The 17871-nt window shown below is 39.3% G+C and overlaps 1 protein-coding gene and 1 pseudogene across 1 annotated transcript in view; both read right to left on the reverse strand.

Annotated features, from left to right (window-relative positions):
* Positions 1 to 1065: 1065 nt before the first annotated feature.
* Positions 1066 to 1178, reverse strand: LOC115840050 (U6 spliceosomal RNA; annotated as a pseudogene).
* A 5716-nt stretch (positions 1179 to 6894) lies between these two features.
* KIF5B (kinesin family member 5B) overlaps positions 6895 to 17871 on the reverse strand; it is a 44265-nt gene continuing 33288 nt past the window's right edge. Inside the window, exons 18-26 of the mRNA XM_030832362.2 lie at positions 17354 to 17415; positions 17150 to 17259; positions 16296 to 16397; positions 14996 to 15056; positions 14816 to 14887; positions 14569 to 14673; positions 13428 to 13644; positions 12741 to 12857; positions 6895 to 9347 (exon numbers count right to left, since the gene is read on the reverse strand). Coding sequence (XP_030688222.1) covers positions 9331 to 9347; positions 12741 to 12857; positions 13428 to 13644; positions 14569 to 14673; positions 14816 to 14887; positions 14996 to 15056; positions 16296 to 16397; positions 17150 to 17259; positions 17354 to 17415 — 863 coding nt within the window. The 3' untranslated portion in view covers positions 6895 to 9330. The remainder of the gene's footprint in view (positions 9348 to 12740; positions 12858 to 13427; positions 13645 to 14568; positions 14674 to 14815; positions 14888 to 14995; positions 15057 to 16295; positions 16398 to 17149; positions 17260 to 17353; positions 17416 to 17871) is intronic.

Below are 17871 nucleotides of genomic sequence, written 5' to 3' on the forward strand. Positions count from 1 at the left end.
CTGCATTTGCATAAAACAAAAGTTCATTTTCAGAACGGTATGCAGGGCGGCTGTGCACAATTCCACTTATTGTATAGAAAAGCTGTGTGCCTAACTTTTTATTCGGCAAGAAAAGAATATATCTGAGATGGTAACGTGGGTGTTTCCTGGAGCTCATACTAGTGATGTCTGTCTCTCAAGAAACAACGGGCACTTATTTGGGATTTCTCAGATTTACTTACAGTATTCTGATTTTTCATTTCCATTGGCTCTTGACTGTTAAGTGGGTGAAAAAATGGTTAATTTCTTGAATATTTTAAATAGTTGTCCTCAGTTCTGAGTTTACCTACAGTGGAAACATCTGAAAGTTTATAATGTTAATAACATCATTCCATCAAGCTAATATGAACTGAAGAACATTAAATAAATATTTTGGTGTAGATCATGACACAAATACTTCCAGTCCTGAGCTAATTTCTGTGTACACACACACACACAAACCCCCAAAGCAAACACTTTTCTTCCAACACACTTAAAAAAGCTTAAGATGGTAAATTTTATTTTATGTGCATTTTAGCACAATTTAAAAAAATCCACTTCTCTTCTAAATCTTCAAAATTTGGAAGCATTCATTTAATGAAGAAAGAAGTACTTTCTGGGAATTCCCTGGCGGTCCAGTGGTTAGGACTCAGTGCTTTCACTGCTGAGGCCCGGGTTCAATCCCTGGTCGGGGAACTGAGATCCCGCAAGCAGCACTGTGCGGCCAAAAAAAAAAAAAAAGAAAAGTACTTTCGAGAACTGCTTACTTCAGCTTGAGAGACCTGTGGATTTGTTTCCACATAAAGTCAGTGATTATGAAGGCTTAATTTCTTTCTTTCTTTTGCAGCATGCAAACTCTTAGTTGCGGCATGCATGTGAGATCTAGTTCCCCAACCAGGGACCAAACCTGGGCCCCCTGCCTTGGGGGCGCAGAGTCTTAACCACTGCACTACCACGGAAGTCCCTGAAGACTTAATTTAAAATAAACAAACCTTTCAGATGTGATCTACATATATATATATTTTTGAACGCAGAGGACATTTAATTAAAAGTAGGCAACAGCTCCACGAATTTGTGTGTTATCCTTGTGCAGGGGCAATGTTACTTAATCTTTGTTGTTTTGTTCTAATTTTTAGCATGTGGACTGCTGAAGCGAGCACCAGATGTTATAACTCTAGACCAGATTACTTGGCATCTCAGAATTACAGAACAAAAGGCCTAAGGGTCACCTCGAGGTTTTCAAGTGTTTTTCTGCAAATGGGCAAGTTGAATTCTAGGTTGGGTCAAGAACCGGGGACATGCTTCTGAAGCCATCCTCGGAGAGCCACCCTACAACAGGATACAAACTGAGCCCTGAAAAGTCAAACACGCTCTAGAAAACTTGTTTCAAAAACAGTGGTTCCTTCTACCCCAAACAAAACAGCGGTCCCCTGCCCCACTTCACCTCTTTCCCACTCTCCAGAAGCAGCCACTGTCATTTTGTTTCATCTCCAAATCTCTGCTACTTATTGATTAGTCATGGTTAAGTGGAGCCAGTTGTCTTATTCTGTGGAAGATGAGGATTGAACCCTCTTTCACCACCATCAACACATAGACACAACCCCTCTTCCTCTCAATAAGGTCATGTTGTAAGTTTAGTTACCAATCCATGTTTCCATTACTACGATGAAATGTGCCAATCACAGCTGAGTCATGTAATATACTATGGTGACTTTTCCTCTCTTGCTTATCTTAGGATTCTTTTTTTTGGCACTTATTTTAAAAAATTTTAATACAATTTTTAAATGTTACTTCTCATTTACAGTTATTACAAAATATTGGCTATATTCCCCATGTTGTACAACACATCCGTGAATCTATCTCATACCCAATGGTTTGTGCCTCCCACCCCCACAATGGTAACCACTAGTTTGTTCTCTATATCTGTGAGTCTACTTTTTTGGGTTATATTTAGGAGTCTTTTTTTTTCTGCTTTATCATTTAAATTTTATTTAGTTTTTTATAGAACAGGTTCTTACTAGTTATCTGTTTTATACATATTAGTGTATATATGTCAATCCCAATCTCCCAATTCATCACAGCACCACCACCCCCGGATTCTTTTTTGAATAAGTAATTCTTTTTTTTAAAAAACAAATCAATTTATTTATTTATTTATTTATGGCTGCGTTGGGTCTTCGTTGCTACGCACAGGCTTTCTCTAGTTGCAGCGAGTGGAGACTGCTCTTCGTTGCGGTGTGCGGGCTTCTCATGGCAGTGGCTTCTCTTGTTGCAGAGCACAGGCTCTAGGCGCATGGGCTTCAGTAGTTGTGGCACGCGGGCTCAGTAGTTGTGGCGCACGGGCTTAGTTGCTCCGCGGCATGTGGGATCTTCCCGGACCGGGGCTCGAACCCGTGTCCCCTGCACTGGCAGGCGGATTCTTAACCACTGCACCACCAGGGAAGTCCCTCAGTAATTCTTTTTTCCCTTAGTGTTTTATGTACCATTTAGTCAACCCTAAACTCATCTTCAGTTATATAAATTTTTTTCTCAAAATCTTCACACATCAATCACTCTGATTTGTCTTGGAAACGTATCTCTGGCAGTCTTCTGACTGATGGACTCCCATCTGGACAGGTTGCTTTTGACGCCGTCACCTTGGTGCTTCCCTTCGTTTGTTGGTCTCTTCTTTTGTATGTCCCACATCTTCCTCTTTCTTAGTTTAATTTCTCACTTGGTTGAGCAATAGCTTCCCAATAAATGATACATAAGAAGTACATTTTTTGAGAACTTGTGTGTTTGAAAACCTTATTTTACCTACCTTTATACCAACTGAGGTTTGAGATCACTTTCCCTCAGAATTTTGAGGGTACTGATCCATTTTCTTCTAATTTCCAGTGTTGTTTGATACATTCAGATTCTCAGACCTTTGTACGAAATGTTTTTTTTTTTGTTTTTTTTTTTTATGGTTTTCTTTGTACTGTGCCTTAGTGTGGTTCTATTTTTATCCACTGTTCTGGGCATTGGCAACAGATGGCCTTCAGTTACATTTTCTTATTTAACTTATTCAGACCTGAAGCCTTGTGTTGTGGTCTTCTAATTTCTTTCCTATTTTCCAACTTTTTTAAAAAAATGACCATTTATTTTATTGTTTTTTAAATTAATTATTTTTGGCTGCATTTGGTCTTTCTCTAGTTGTGACGAGTGGGGGCTACTCTTCGTTGTGGTGCGTGGGCTTCTCATTGCAGTGGCTTCTCTTGTTGCGGAGCATGGGCTCTCGGTGCACGGGCTTCAGTAGTTGTGGCTCGCGGGCTCAGTAGTTCTGGCTCATGGGCTCTAGAGTGCAGGCTCAGTAGTTGTGGCTTGTGGGCTCTAGAGCACAGGCTCAGTAGTTGTGGTGCATGGGCTTAGCTGCTGCGCAGCATGTTGGATCTTCCTGGACCAGGGCTCAAACCCGTATCCCCTGCATTGGCAGGCGGATTCTTAACCACTGCACCACCAGGGAAGCCCTCTGACTTTTTTGTGTGTATGACTTTGTCGGCAACTTTCTCAACTTCATCTTCTAACCTTCCTATTGTTTCTATTTTCAAGACTTTTTTGTTTTCTCAGTATTTCTTTCTTATGACCCCTTGGTTTTTTGTTTTGTTTAGTGGAGACAAACTCTTTTTTCACTATGTCAAAATCTTGAGGCTCTTACTATTAGGTTTTTTTTTTTCCCCAAGTTCTAGAATTTATATACCAGTGCTATTCTCAATAGACACAAACTGAAAATCACTCATATTGTAATACACATTGGGATAAATTGTTAAATGTTTACACTATGGAATCCTATGCAACAGTGGCAATGCATGATCACAACAGGCAAGCATATAGGTATATTCACAGACAACATAAGGAATAAAAAAGCCCAATCCAAAAGTGGTTATACTGTGTCATAACATTTATATAAAATACAGGTAAAGTGATCTTTTTGTTAGATACCAGAACAATATTAAACCTTAAGGGGAGTCACTAGAATGGGCCCAGGGGGCCTCTGAGTATCTGGTAATTTTGTGTCTTTATCTAGAAGCTATGTATAGAGTGTATTCAGATTCTGAATTTTCTGAAATTTGTCATTTCCTCACAAACCGTGCATGTTTTTAGTTGTTTTTTATACATAAGAAAAAGTAAAAAAGATATACTAGGGAAGGTAATTATATTAGCACTTTAATACCCATGCTCTTCAAGGTGGAAGTGAAAGGTATTAAATTTAGTATGTTTTTTTTGCGGTAAGCGGGCCTCTCACTCCTGTGGCCTCTCCCGCTGCGGAGCACAGGCTCTGGACGCGCAGGCCCAGCGGCCACGGCTCACGGGCCCAGCCGCTCCGCGGCATGTGGGATCCTCCCAGACCGGGGCATGAACCCGCGTCCCCTGCATCGGCAGGCGGACTCCCAACCACTGCGCCACCAGAGAAGCCCCAAATTTAGTATGTTTTTAAAAATGTTTTCTTCCCCTTTCATAGTTCCACTTTCCTCCATATTATTATTAATTATTTTCTGTTTTGATCCTGTCATCGTAAAGGCTTTCTTCACATGCTTCGTGATCCTTGGCTGTCTGCACCTATGTAAGGTGGGGACACGATGAAGCTGACTGGAAGCAATTGGTTCACAGGAGTAGGACTGTTGACTGTGGCATTTCTGAAACTGTGCTTCTTGGGGTACTCCTTGTATCAGTTGTCAAACTTTTCACCGAAGTCCTCTCATCTCCTGGCTGGAAAGCATAAGCCTGGTTGCCAGCATTCAGGTGACCAAGCAATGGAAGAAGGTTGGGCTTCTAAGTATTCTGATTGCAAACGTTCATATTACCCTCTGTATCAGGCCAGGTCCGAGGGGATGAACTAGAAATGGGTACAGAGAACTTTCAAGAATAGTCTAGGGCTAAGGGAGAGTACCCAGGGAAGGAACAGACTTGGAAGGGGCTCCTGCCCCATGTCTGGGGTTCGGATCTCATTGCAAAGGCATGGCTGCCGCCCAATGGATGATGAAGCTTGCTAGGTTTCCCAGGCTAGAGCTGGTCCAATCACTAGGTGAGCGGGAAGCATCCCTCTGGGGTGCGGGCAGCCCAGGTCGAGACCCTGGCTGGGACTGGTGGTGGGGAGGAAACACCTCACTGGATCCTAGTGGGCCAAGGCTGCCCTTCCCCCGCCCACCACCATAGATCAGGTGGGCAGGAAGCTCCTCTCTGAGGCTGAAGGGCAGGCTCCCAGAGGGAGGCCACCTGCTGCTGGAGAGGTGGCCATGTGGCCCGGGCTCTTTGCTCACTAAGGGACCGTGTACGCCTGGTGCCCCTCACCGGCCCCCTTCACACCACTGACAACTGGATGGTATTAACAAGACGCAAACCGAAGGAAAGAAAGGAGGAATGCTTAGAGGGCCCAGCTCGCTGCCAGTGTCGGCAATCACACTGGTCTGCTCGGGCTGATGAACGCAAGCACCACAGACTAGGCGAGGCAGTAGAAATGGATGGTCTCACAGTTCTGGAGGCTACAAGCCCCAAAACAGGGTGTTGGCAGGGTTGGCTCCGTCAGAGGGCTATGAAGGGAGGACTGTTCGTCTCTCCATGGCTCGTAGATGGCCATCTTCTCCCTGTGTCTCCCTCCATGCACCTGTCAAATTTCTCTTTTATGTCACAAGTCACATTGGCAAGAGCCACCCTGAGGACCTTTAACTTGATTACGCCCGAAAAGGCCCTACCTCCAAGGAAGGTCACATTCTTGAGGACTGAGACTTTAACACAGGAAGTTTGAGGGTACACAATTCAACCCCTAGCAGCGCCAAAGGGGAGCTGTGGCAATGAGGGGAGACACTGCTAACGGGCGCACGCCTCGTTTCCAGCACGTCACCCCACCCTCAGCTGCCACCAGCACTCGCATCTGGAGACCCTCTGCTTTACCCTTCCGAGAGAATACACAGGCTCACCCTGGGATGTGAGAGGGGCAGCTGGCAAGCTGTGCAGCGTTGAAGAAGGGATCTGCGGGTCAAACGGAAAGGTCTAGATAGACTTTCGACTAGTCCTATTTCAGCCTCCTTCCACTCCGACTTCCAGAGGTACGAAGGTCACATTCATGACCATTTAGGGGTGCTCTGGGGGGGATACCGAGCTGCTCCCTGGCGTTCCCCACTGCTGGTTGAGTCAGGTGTCTGCTGAGTTTTGCTTTCCTGCTTGTGGTCTCCTCTGTTGTTCTTTGTGGCTTGCTGCCTTATAAATTAGTAAATAAACCTTTTATTTCAGAATGATTTTAACTTACAGAAAAGTAGCAAAGGTAATACAGGGAGTCACCCTCATACTCTCCCTCCTAATGTACCATCTCACATCACCACTGCACCTTTGTCAGAACTAGGAAATTAACCGGCACACTACTGCTAACAGATTTCACCAGTTTTCCCCGATGTCCTTCTACTGTTCCAGGGTCCAACCCAGGACACCGCCCTGCGTCACTGCGTCGGGCTGCCAAGTCTCCTCAGACTTGTCTTCCTGGTTTTTCACGACCTTTACACTTCGGAAGAGTACTGGTCAGGCATTTGGTAGAATGTCCCTCCATTTGGTTAGTTTGATGTTTTTCTCACGATCAGACTGGGGTTAATAGTTTTGGGGGAAGAATAACACGGTGAAGTGTCCTCATCACGTATCAGGCTACACTGATGTAAAATAACATAAGGGAGGCTGATGGTTCATCTCTAGCTCTTAATTCTTCAGCCTACATATTTAATACTTGATGTCCAAAGCGTATGCAATACATTAGGAGACAAAGTACACATGAATATAATGACATATTAGTCACTGTTCTGTCAAGAAAGAAGGCCACTTGGTCATGTAAAATCAACCTAATACGTCACTGAATTGAGTTTAAGAAAGTCATGACATTCCAAAAAATGTTTTCCTCTTTATTTGAACACAGAAGACATTTACAGCATGCAGGTTAGCTATAATTACACGGCGCCTTCCCAAACCAATTATCTTTGAATGTATCGTCAAGCACTGAAAAGAAACCAACACATTCCACAGGTGGACTCAGACTCTTTTCTATCACCTCCTGTCAAATTGAGAGTTATGCACAGTAGTTTTCTTAAATTAGGCAAATAATTTAATTGATCACCATGAATAAATATTTTTATTTCACTGAGTTTCTCTTCTGAACCATTTATCAATACCACTCAGAAGAACATTAATATAGTCAGTCAAAAATAAAAGACACTGCAAATTGAAATAAGTGTCAATGTTCCAAATGATCAGAAATTTTCATTTGTAAGAGTAAATGCTGTGTTTAATGACCTACCATAGCAAAAGCAGTTCAGTGAAAACAAATTTAGGAAATTCTCTGTACATTTTGTGAAAGTTTGAAATTATAAATAGAAAAGAACCATTAAGATATTTTAAAAACCCTAGCACTGTATACTCTGAACCACATGCTAGTTACAATTCATCGTTTGTTACATAGTACCAATACCATGATGTATCTTATAAGAATGGAACTACCATATTCAGACAAAAGAGAGAAAAAAAATTCTGCTTCATCTCAGAATATTGCCCAAAAAGCAAGCTTTCGTTTGAAAACAAAATACAAATGTCTATGTGAATGCAGCCAAACATCTCTCCATTTAGAAAACTATCATCACAAATAGGAGGCAGCACTTCTCTCAGTGAACTGCCCTGCTTCGATCTTGCTGCTCTACAAGGTTTCATCTCAATTTCTGGAGTGTTTCTTTTGATCATTCCTAAAAACAATACAATCATTTGTAAGGTTGCAGATCGTAACAGCAAGGATTTTTGACTGTTAAAAAAATAAATTTATCTTTTAAATCAAAACTATTATAAAAGTGGAAATTGCAACAGTTAAGGAAATAGAAAAATACGCCAATTATGATCTGAGTCTTCTGACTACGGCTCCAAATTTAATACAAATATCTGTATATAAAACTTTTTCGAAAAGTTAATTCTGCCACCCAGATCCTAACAGAACTTTCCAACTTTCTCTTCTGAGTAACCTTAAATCCCCATTCTCTGCAAATTTCTGCTAACACAGTTGCAGTTACCCACCCCCAACTGATGAAGCAAATCTCCTCCCCTGTTAACTTTTATAGCTTCTAAAACAAACTGCTGACTTAGTTTAATCATCTGAGGAAGAAGAACAGGTACACTTAACAACAAAATTACCAGCTACTGCCAACAAAATAATTTATTTGAGGATTGTTAGTGACTTGCAAATAATTTACTACTTCTAGACTAAACAAGAAATAAATTATAGTGTTATGACTTAGTGTACCAGGTAAAAAAACCTCAGGGATTTCAGACCAAAATTTAACCTATATATTTATAAATTTACCATATATTTGTCTTGTCCTTCCACATTTTTTCTCAATTTCCATAGGCTATAAATTTAGATCAAACAATACGGTACTAACAATATAAAATTATGTTTAATCCTATAATATCTTAGTTCACTTCACTATAGTAAGATGACAAATCATTATCCATCCAATTCTTCTATTAATTAGTGGGCTCACCAAAACAAAGCAGGGTGTTTCCATTCCATCAATCTATGTGGATTAAAGCACTGGGAAGAACAGAAATAAATTCCTTTTCCAAACTCTCCTTCTTAAACAAAAGCAGAAGATTTGCTTCTGATATTGTAAAGTATTTCTATTCAGGATAATTCAAGAACAGTCGTTTCATGAGATAAGTAAGTAGCCTTGCTCAGTCTCAAATGTCTAGTTGGGCAGTTTTAAAGGTTTCAGTGCTCAAAGAGTAGTTTTCAGAAGCAAACTTCAGAGATGATACAGATAATTTTTAACTCCGAAGTCATTTCAAGGGATTTTAAGGTACAGTACTGACCTGATATAATTTGTGGGCATGTAGTGTTATAAGTGGTAAAATTTAAGACATTTAATCTAAAGGTTCCATTTCCCCTAAAATATTGTTTTAATAAGAAAAGAAAAACAACAAGCAGTAGCAGCTAGGTAACTTAAACTGAGATTAAAAAATAAACACAAAAAAACAAGTACAAAAAGCACAGTCCTGTATGACACAGTTAGGTTGGCACAGTGAAGACTAAATTTAAGACATGAAAGACAAACTGTGTAATAAATAGGGCCACAGTTGTAAACTGTCGTTTTTCCCTTCTAAGACACCAAAATTGCACTCTAGTTGTGTTGGGAAGCAGCAGAGTTTACGAGAAGAGAGGGCAGGAAACAGCTGTACAGGCCAGGTACAATTTATACACTAAAAAAAGGTTATAATTCTAAAGTTCCCAAGGGATACAGGCTATAGTCATTGATATAATGTCCTCTTCATACTTCAATTACTTTTAACACCTGAAGATGGAAGAAAGCACAGAGAAAAATATTTTTATTTATACAAAACTTGTGTTTGAGATAATCATGAAAAGAATTAAATAAAATATACTAATGAGTTTAAAAACATTTAGCCAACAGCTTTGACCATTTTCCCCAAAACTGAAAAGATGGCAACATTAAATGACTGAATTTTTCCTTTTATATGCCTCCTAAGCAGAGCCATTTAGGGACAGTACAATATTGAAAGGAGGTCACCCTGCATGTTTTTACTCCCCGCAAGAGCTATGAGTGAGCGGATGTGTAAGTTAGATTTTTTTAAAAAAGAAAAAGATGATTAATAAAATGGCAGCCAGTAGGCAGTGGCAGTGACACGAAGCCAAGGACCACTAACTAACTAGCAATGTTACACACATGGTAGCTGTAAGAAACAAAACGGGGTCGGGTAGGGATAAGCAAGAGGTCCATGTGGTGGGGAAAGTGACAGTGAAATAAACAATCCCAGGGACTTCCCTGGCGGTCCAGTGGTTAGGACTTGGTGCTTTCACTGCTGTGCCCCGGGTTCAATCCCTGGTCTGGGAACTAAGCAGCTGCAAGCCGAGCGGGTGTGGCCAATAAAATAAAATAAACAACCCCAGCAGCAGGTGTCACCTAGAGGCATCCCGTGTTCAGCTGCCTATTTGCCTCCGTGTTTATTAGAAAACCTCCACCTGTCCAAAGCATTACACAGTTAGAAGAACCAGCCATGTAAAACTGGGTACTGCAAGTATCAGTATCATTCATACATTGCCATCTTTTCCCAAAATAAACCCAGTGTTTTGAAATGTTTTTCTTAATAATTAAAAAATAATTTAAAAATCTCTACAAAGTATCTAATTTTTTCAACAATTTATCACTTATGTAGATCATATACTCCTCAATCATGGGTTAAGAATGATCGATGCGAGACTTTAAAAAATAATAACCATTATCCTTTGGACCAGCAATGAAACAAACCTGTAAGTGGTTATACTTTTATAGTTACTTCAAGTCTTGAAAACCTGGGTTAGCCAGGTTAGCCATCTCCCTCATGTGCTTAAGTGCTGTCGTGACACTGCGATCAGCATTCTACTTTCAAGCTAAAACCTAGCTATATTTAACAAAGGCCATGGACTATCCTCTCTGCAAATGAGATAGGAGTTCCAAGTTCACATGTGAATTTTAATGTGAGGACAATATCCAAAACGGATAAACTTTTACCTGTATTTATAATTATCTTTTGAAAACTGCCCAGCTCCACTTCCAGAAAAGGCAGCTCACATCTACTCAGCACCCGTGCTGTACTAGGTAATGACATCTTAACTTGCGTAATTCTCAAGAATGACTTTCATTTTATTAGTAAAGGGGCTCAACAAGTTATTAATCCAAAGGGGGAAAAACAGAGGCCATCTCTTAATTGGCAGGAAAACTCCTGTAATGTCTGCTGATGTGACACAATATTAAACACGTATCACCCACGGTGTAGTCTGTAAACATGTTTGAAAGAATCCAATAAATGCTTCTAATAAACAGGGAATAGAGGAACAAGGCAACTACACACAGAAACAACCGAACACATCCGAGGAGGCATATGCTCAAGGACACTGGCCTAGTCTATTCAGTTAAGTCAGTGTCATTAGAAAAGGGGGGGTGTTACTCTAGATTACAAGAGACTTAAGGGGAATAACCGCATGTAAACATCAGTCCTGGGTTACTCCCTGGTGTAGACAAACCAGCTGTAGAAGACTTAACCACAAATAAATAATTAGAAAAATCTGAATATGGATTGGTATAATACTAGAAATGTTTTGTCAAGTGTGATAATGTTATTGTGGTATGTAGAAAAATGTTTTATTTCAGAGATACATTAAATAGGTCATAAATCCTTAATTTACTTTTACACTTAAGAATTTTTAAAGAATTTTAAAAGGAGTCAAAACGAGACAAATTAACTGTTAAAAAGTAACTTGCTCAAGCTCATAAAAGTAGAAAAATCAGGATGCAAACTTAGATGGGACTCCAATATCTGTACTCTTTTCACTGTATCAATCCTCTACCGTGTGGACAAAAAACTATATTAAATTTATGGAAATATGATTCCTCCAGAATATTGCATAATTTTCCACTCAAACTGAGAGCCAATGTTATGCAAAAGTGACAAAGTAAAAAGCAGGATTAAAATAAACTGACTTTAGTACTGTTAGAAACAAAGCCAGTCCCTATCTCAGAGTTATCTACTGCTTTTAGTTTCCAAACCACCTACACACTTGGGATTTGCTGAAGAATTTAATCTGAGTTCCTGTCATATGATAAAATATTAGGCAGCTATAATCAGTCATGCTGTATAAGAATATGTTCAGAATATACTGCCAAGTTAAAAAAAGCTGGCTACAAAGTAACATATATAGAATAGCGTAGTATGTTGGTACTATGTTATATTAGAATGTTTACTAGACACTTCAAACTTTCTAATTTAAAAGTTATAATATGTAAAGAAAGCTCCAGAAGGATATATACAATATATTGGGTGGTGTCTCTGGATGACATTTATCTTCTTGATAATTATCTTTGTGAAAATTCCTCATCCCCCTACAGGGAACAGATATTACTTGTATTTAGAAAGAAACAAACAAGAACTCATAAATCAGTTAGAAAAACCACTCACAACAGGTAAATGGGAAAGGACACAGAAATAATTCATAAAAAACATACGTATATAAGTGGGCCAATAAATATACGAAAAAATCCAAATTCATTAATAAATCAATGAGACGCTTATTTTAGCCTATTAAATTAGAAACTTAAAAACTATTAATACTCAATACTGGCAAAGATGCAACAAAATGCAGTGTCCTTGGCTAAATACAATTTGGTGCAGTCTTTCTGAAGAGCAGTGTGTTAGTATGTGTCAAGAGTCTTAAAAATGTTCATTTTCTCATAATTCCACTTATGGGAATCTTCTGGAAATAATCTGAAAGTGCGGAGGTATAAAAAGATGTTTCATACTTCAGATTTCATACATGGAAATTTCAATTTTGGAAAATTTCAAGTATGGAAAAACTGACATAATTAAATGTCCAGTAAAAGTTATAAACCATGGTATATTCATCAGACAATAGCCAGAGCTTTGAAAAATGACCCAATATTACGTTAAAAACAGTAAGAGCACAAATTTGAATATACATATAGTATGATCTGAACTATGAAAAAACTAGACGAAATCATGCTAAGTTACTTTTATAATCCCATACATTATGAAGAAATCATAACACTACTGTGAGAATCCAAAACACTGCTTAGCCACCAACGGCTGAACATCCCCACGGACAGCTGCGACTCGGAAGCCAGCCAGAGAGCACAGACCCGAGGGCGCCGCGTGAGGCCACGCCTGCTCACCTCCTCCGCCTCGCACGGCCGCCGGCGGGCCGTTCTGCACAGGTGCGCCTCCCCCACGAACTGCACTGGGATGAGCCGGAGAAGCTGCCGGATGTTGCCCAGGACGAATAGGTTTAGCTGGGATGAAAAACAAACACTGACTTCAGAACAAATAATACACAACCCCAATGACTCGTTAAGTGTCTTTTCTTATTTACAACAAATTCCCAAATGTCTTGTTTTTCTTTGCCTTCTTGTTTCTCAGTGAATCCCTCTATCTCTCTTTTTCTTTTTCAGTTACATCCTTTTCTCCAGGACCTATACAATCCTTAGCCTCTTAAAAACCTTATTCCTGCATCAATGCCTAGCAATTAAAGCATGAAATACCGTGCAGGACATTTTCTTGCAAGTCTCTTCTTGCTTTCATAACATCGCTCTACACAGCTGCTCCTACACCTGACCAGTCTTGCTTGTCTAGTTCTGATTTATCTCCTTGTCCTGTTAATTAAGGTGGCTATTCCTCAATGCTCTGCATTCTCAACAATGCCACTCTGGTAAATTAGAAAATACAGACAAAAACCACTGTGACATCACATAACAAATCAATCAGATTACATTCTCAAGTAAATAAAAATATTCAAACCAAAGCAAGGTTTAAAGGTTTTTTTTTTTTTTTTTGGTTTAAAGGTTTTATTGTGTCCTACTAACCAATTTGTGCAGAATGCCCTCTTCTGGCCATATTCTTTGACCTGACTGCTTCCTTTATACGATCTACTTCCTGCTGATAGCGTTTGCGATCGCGAGATGCATTTTCTTTGGCCTCTTTCAGTGCCGACTCCAAAGCTTTCACTCTCTCAGCTGTAGCTCTGAGTCGCTTTTCCAGCTTAGGAAGCTCACAGCGAAGATCTGCGTTATCACGTACCAGCTACAGGTATATAGGAAAAATAAGGATTCTGACTTTAACAATGATTTGAAAAAACAGAAACATTTCATAATTTCTCTTGAAAGAAAAACTACATTTTATACTAAGGTTTTTCTCACTTAGCTAATTTAAATAATTTAGACAGCAACAAAGAATACATATACCCATAAATATCATCCTCACATATGTTTCTCCCCAAAATATAACTTCATTCAATACTGGGGGATTGGGGAGACTGTTCTTTTTCCCTATGACAATATGCTACAACACTGTGTTAGGTCTCTTCATTAAGATACTAATCTGGTGGAAACAAATACCTTTTTAGATACAGCAAGATCCACAATTACACATAAACTTGGCAAGTCCCTTAATAAGCACTGCAAGCAAGAAAGGCTAAAATTCCCTTAACCTCACTCTACTGCAAACATCAGGTTTCTAGTAACAAAGACATACAATAAAGTATGCCAAGAAACTTAAGAAGTAAGTAACTGAATCACATATCAAGCCTTAATAAAAAATAAGCAAAAAACCCCACAGTAAGCATTACTTAAAAAAAAAATATGAACTCCCTCATTATTGTAGTATGTCAGACTCTGGGGCATTAAATGTATAAAGATCAAAAAAAAAGGGGGGGGGTATTTTAACTCAAAGACTTGTCTTCCAGAGATTTAAAAATGACCATGAATAAATTAAGAAAACTAACAGACCTGAAACCCTACAAAGAAAACAACACGTTTTCATTGACCTCTTGCTAAAGGCTGTTAGGAATATTAACTCCCATAAAAACTGCTAGTTGTTTGTTTCTACATTTGCGTGATAAAATAATGGAATGGCTCAGGGTATGAAAATCCTTAGGACTCTGAAGACTCAGATACATGCCACTCCTCAGATTTTATTGCAGCGAACACAAAACATTCTCCTTGTTACCTGTTTGTGGACTTTGGTGAGTTGTTCAAGATTATTCTCGAGAAAGGAGATTTTTTGCTTCTGAGCAGCACTGCCTCCGGTGTCGTCCGAATCAACCTCGGCGCTCTAGAGAAGACGGGCAAGTGCTATGAGACCAAGTAAGGGCAACGCTTACCTCCCCACTCTTATGACAGTGTGAGGCTACTCCACTCAGAATGCAATTAGACACAGTAAACACAGTAACACCGACCCAGTATTATTTTATTACCTTTTTAACCCTGGTGGCCAGGTCCTGAACAAAGAGCTTCCGCAGGTTGTGTAAAGTCTGAAGTTCCTTCGCCTTGAATTAAGAAAGCAGTATTTTTAGAAGTAGGTCTTCAAACTGAGTAACTAGGGGAAGAACCCATTAAATATTCCCCAATCCTATTTATATCCAAGTTTTACTTACCACCGTCTCCTCCAAACCCTTCAGGTCTTGTCTCGCTTGTTCTCGTCTATCTTGCATAACCCTAAACAGTGGAAGAATATACAAATACATTTTCAACTTTGAGTCCGTAAATTCTATATTTAGCAGAAATATTGAATCAAATGTTTTTATCTGACAGGATCAATGCTTACAAATAAGTAAAAGATTATCATAGAAAAAAAAAAAGATCATCATAGTTTTAAAAAACAGCTTACCAATGTTGTGTCTTTCAAAGAAATTTCTATATGCCTTGTCATTTTCTAAATCTATGATTTATTAGAAAAAAACTGTCCTAATATAGCAATGGAAGCGATGAAAGAAAACATGGCAGAATTCAAGTAATAAGGAGAGGTTCTTTTTATATTTTAAGAATATGCATTATCATATAGCATACTGATCTTTATCCAAAATAATTCTGATTAACTGAAAATTACGGAGATTATAAATTATTGCAGACTAAAACATTTTATGCATTTTAAGTTAACGTTACTCTAAACAAAATTATGGCTGAGATTCAGCAGAATTGTTAAAAAATCAACTCTGAGGGGCTTCCCTGGTGGCGCAGTGGTTGAGAGTCCACCTGCCGATGCAGGGGACGCGGGTTCGTGCCCCAGTCCGGGAAGATCCCACATGCCGTGGAGCGGCTGGGCCCGTGAGCCATGGCCGCTGGGCCTGCGCGTCCGGAGCCTGTGCTCCGCAATGGGAGAGGCCACGGCAGTGAGAGGCCCGCGTACCGCAAAAAAAAAAAAAAAAAAATCAACTCTGAGCTGGTCCTGTGGGTGTGCCCATCCTAACCAACTGTTCCTTTATAAATTGTCTCTGATAAATTCAAGGTATGTGAAAGTTATAATCGTGAGTTTTCTACCTGCTCAGATCATAGAAAACTGTGTGTTGACTATACTTTTAGTCAGTAAATAAAAAAAATAATAAATGGCAAAAACCTCTGTTCAAAAGGCAAGGCTAAAACAATAATGGTCTTTTATTTATGCAAGATCAAATCTGACAAAAATTCCGTTTTTGTGGCAGATCCTGAAATCTTCTAAATTACCAAATGTCACGTTTTAGGTGATTGCCAGTGAAATATTAAGACCTGGCTTTCACTAAAGTACAAGAAAGTATTGCAAGTTTTTAGATATAAATCAAACCAACTCAGAGGGTTTAAGGAAAACACCCTTTAGCCTACACGAAGTGAAAACTTTATCCACTGGATATTTCTGAGAGTACTGCCAGTAACTCTCGCATCTAGCTTTCACTTTTATACTTGAACCAAGGCTCTACTCACGTAAGTTCACGTAGCTTTCTGCTTTTGTCCTGCTCCGTAGCTTTCAGCTTCTCGTGCTCCGCTCTCAGGCGCCCTTGCTCTAATGCCATCTTCTGGTTCTGGCTGACAAAGTAAAAACCTCGCAGCATCAACATCCCCATCTTCTAGATGTTCCCATTAAAGCTTTCCAACTCTCCAATTCCACAGTCTCACCATTCAAACATGGCAGGCCTCCTCTGTTAGGATGTGACCCCCAGCAGCAAAGAGGACTGGGCTACGTTCAGCCCACAGTACTTTTTATACTTTGGTTTGAAACCATAACTTGATTTTGTATCTTTCATCTCCCTGAATTCTTATCCCTAAATCCATTAACAATAAGCCCCATGTCCCAAACTTTGCCATCGTTTTTTGTTACTCTCCTCTGGTTCCTACTCAAATCATGATTTGGTCACAGATCTCAAATTTCTATAAATTCTGTGCTATACGCATATGGTTCTGGAAGTAGGAAAATGTGTCCCAGAAAAATGGAGACGATAACTCCTATTAAAACACACACTTCTAAAATCCACAATTTCCAATAAAGTTTTTCTCAGTTAAGAATATTTTTTAAAAGTTAAGGAAATGATTCGGAGGAGACAGTAGTATCTATTTGTAATAATGGCTGAAGTTGGGAATTCTTTACTTTTTACTGAATATTTCATCAAAAGACCTAAGACATTTTTCCAAAATTTCCTATGGAACTTAGAAGTTCCACTCATAAATGAAAAGATTCTTCATTTTCAAGTCAAAAATTGTTTCAAAGAAAAATGCAGGTTTCTAATAAGGATATACTGTCCACCAGTAGTTTCTGCCATCTCAGAGGAAAGCATACTTACTCTTGAAGATCAGTGATAAGTTTTTCTTTTGCCTCGACTTCATCTCTCAAACTACTGATCTGTTTTTGATGTGTTTCTCTGTGGCTTTGGATCTGCTGTTCAACGGCTTGCTAAAATCATTGGGGGAAAGATATTACGTCAGATTACTCAAGATTAACAAGGATGAATGAAAACTGTGAGGATCCAATGCTACGTCGAACTTGCCTTGACTTCATTTGCAGTCTGAACTTTATTCAAATGCTCCTTTTCCATTTCATGCACCTTCTCTGTTTGGGTGGGGAGAGAAAACAGAAGAGAGGAAATGGGCCTTAGAGTTCTTGATATAAACCAAGGGGCAAATGGGTTTTATGAGGCTATGTTCCTTAACAGTACTCGACTTTAAATTATCCAAATGCCAAACGGTAAATCTTGCTCTCTATGCTCAAGACATACTGACTTGTAACTTTATATTCTTTGTGTTTCCTTTTACTTTCTTTGCCTGACACACACACACACACACACACACACACACACACACCCACTTTATAACTTTGTGGGAAATTCCTAGACTGGCCACTTGAATATTCAAACACGATTTCAAAAATATGTTTCAAAGCCACATTAAAATGTGTTATTTGTTTACTATTCCAAGTTACCTGTATTCCTACTAATCTCTATCAGTGTGAATGTTGACTACAATTATACTAAAGTAGGTAATAACTTACAACAGAGATATGACTCAT

Source organism: Globicephala melas, chromosome 2, assembly GCF_963455315.2.
Source record: "Globicephala melas chromosome 2, mGloMel1.2, whole genome shotgun sequence".
In the NCBI taxonomy this organism is placed as follows: Eukaryota; Metazoa; Chordata; class Mammalia; order Artiodactyla; family Delphinidae; genus Globicephala; species Globicephala melas.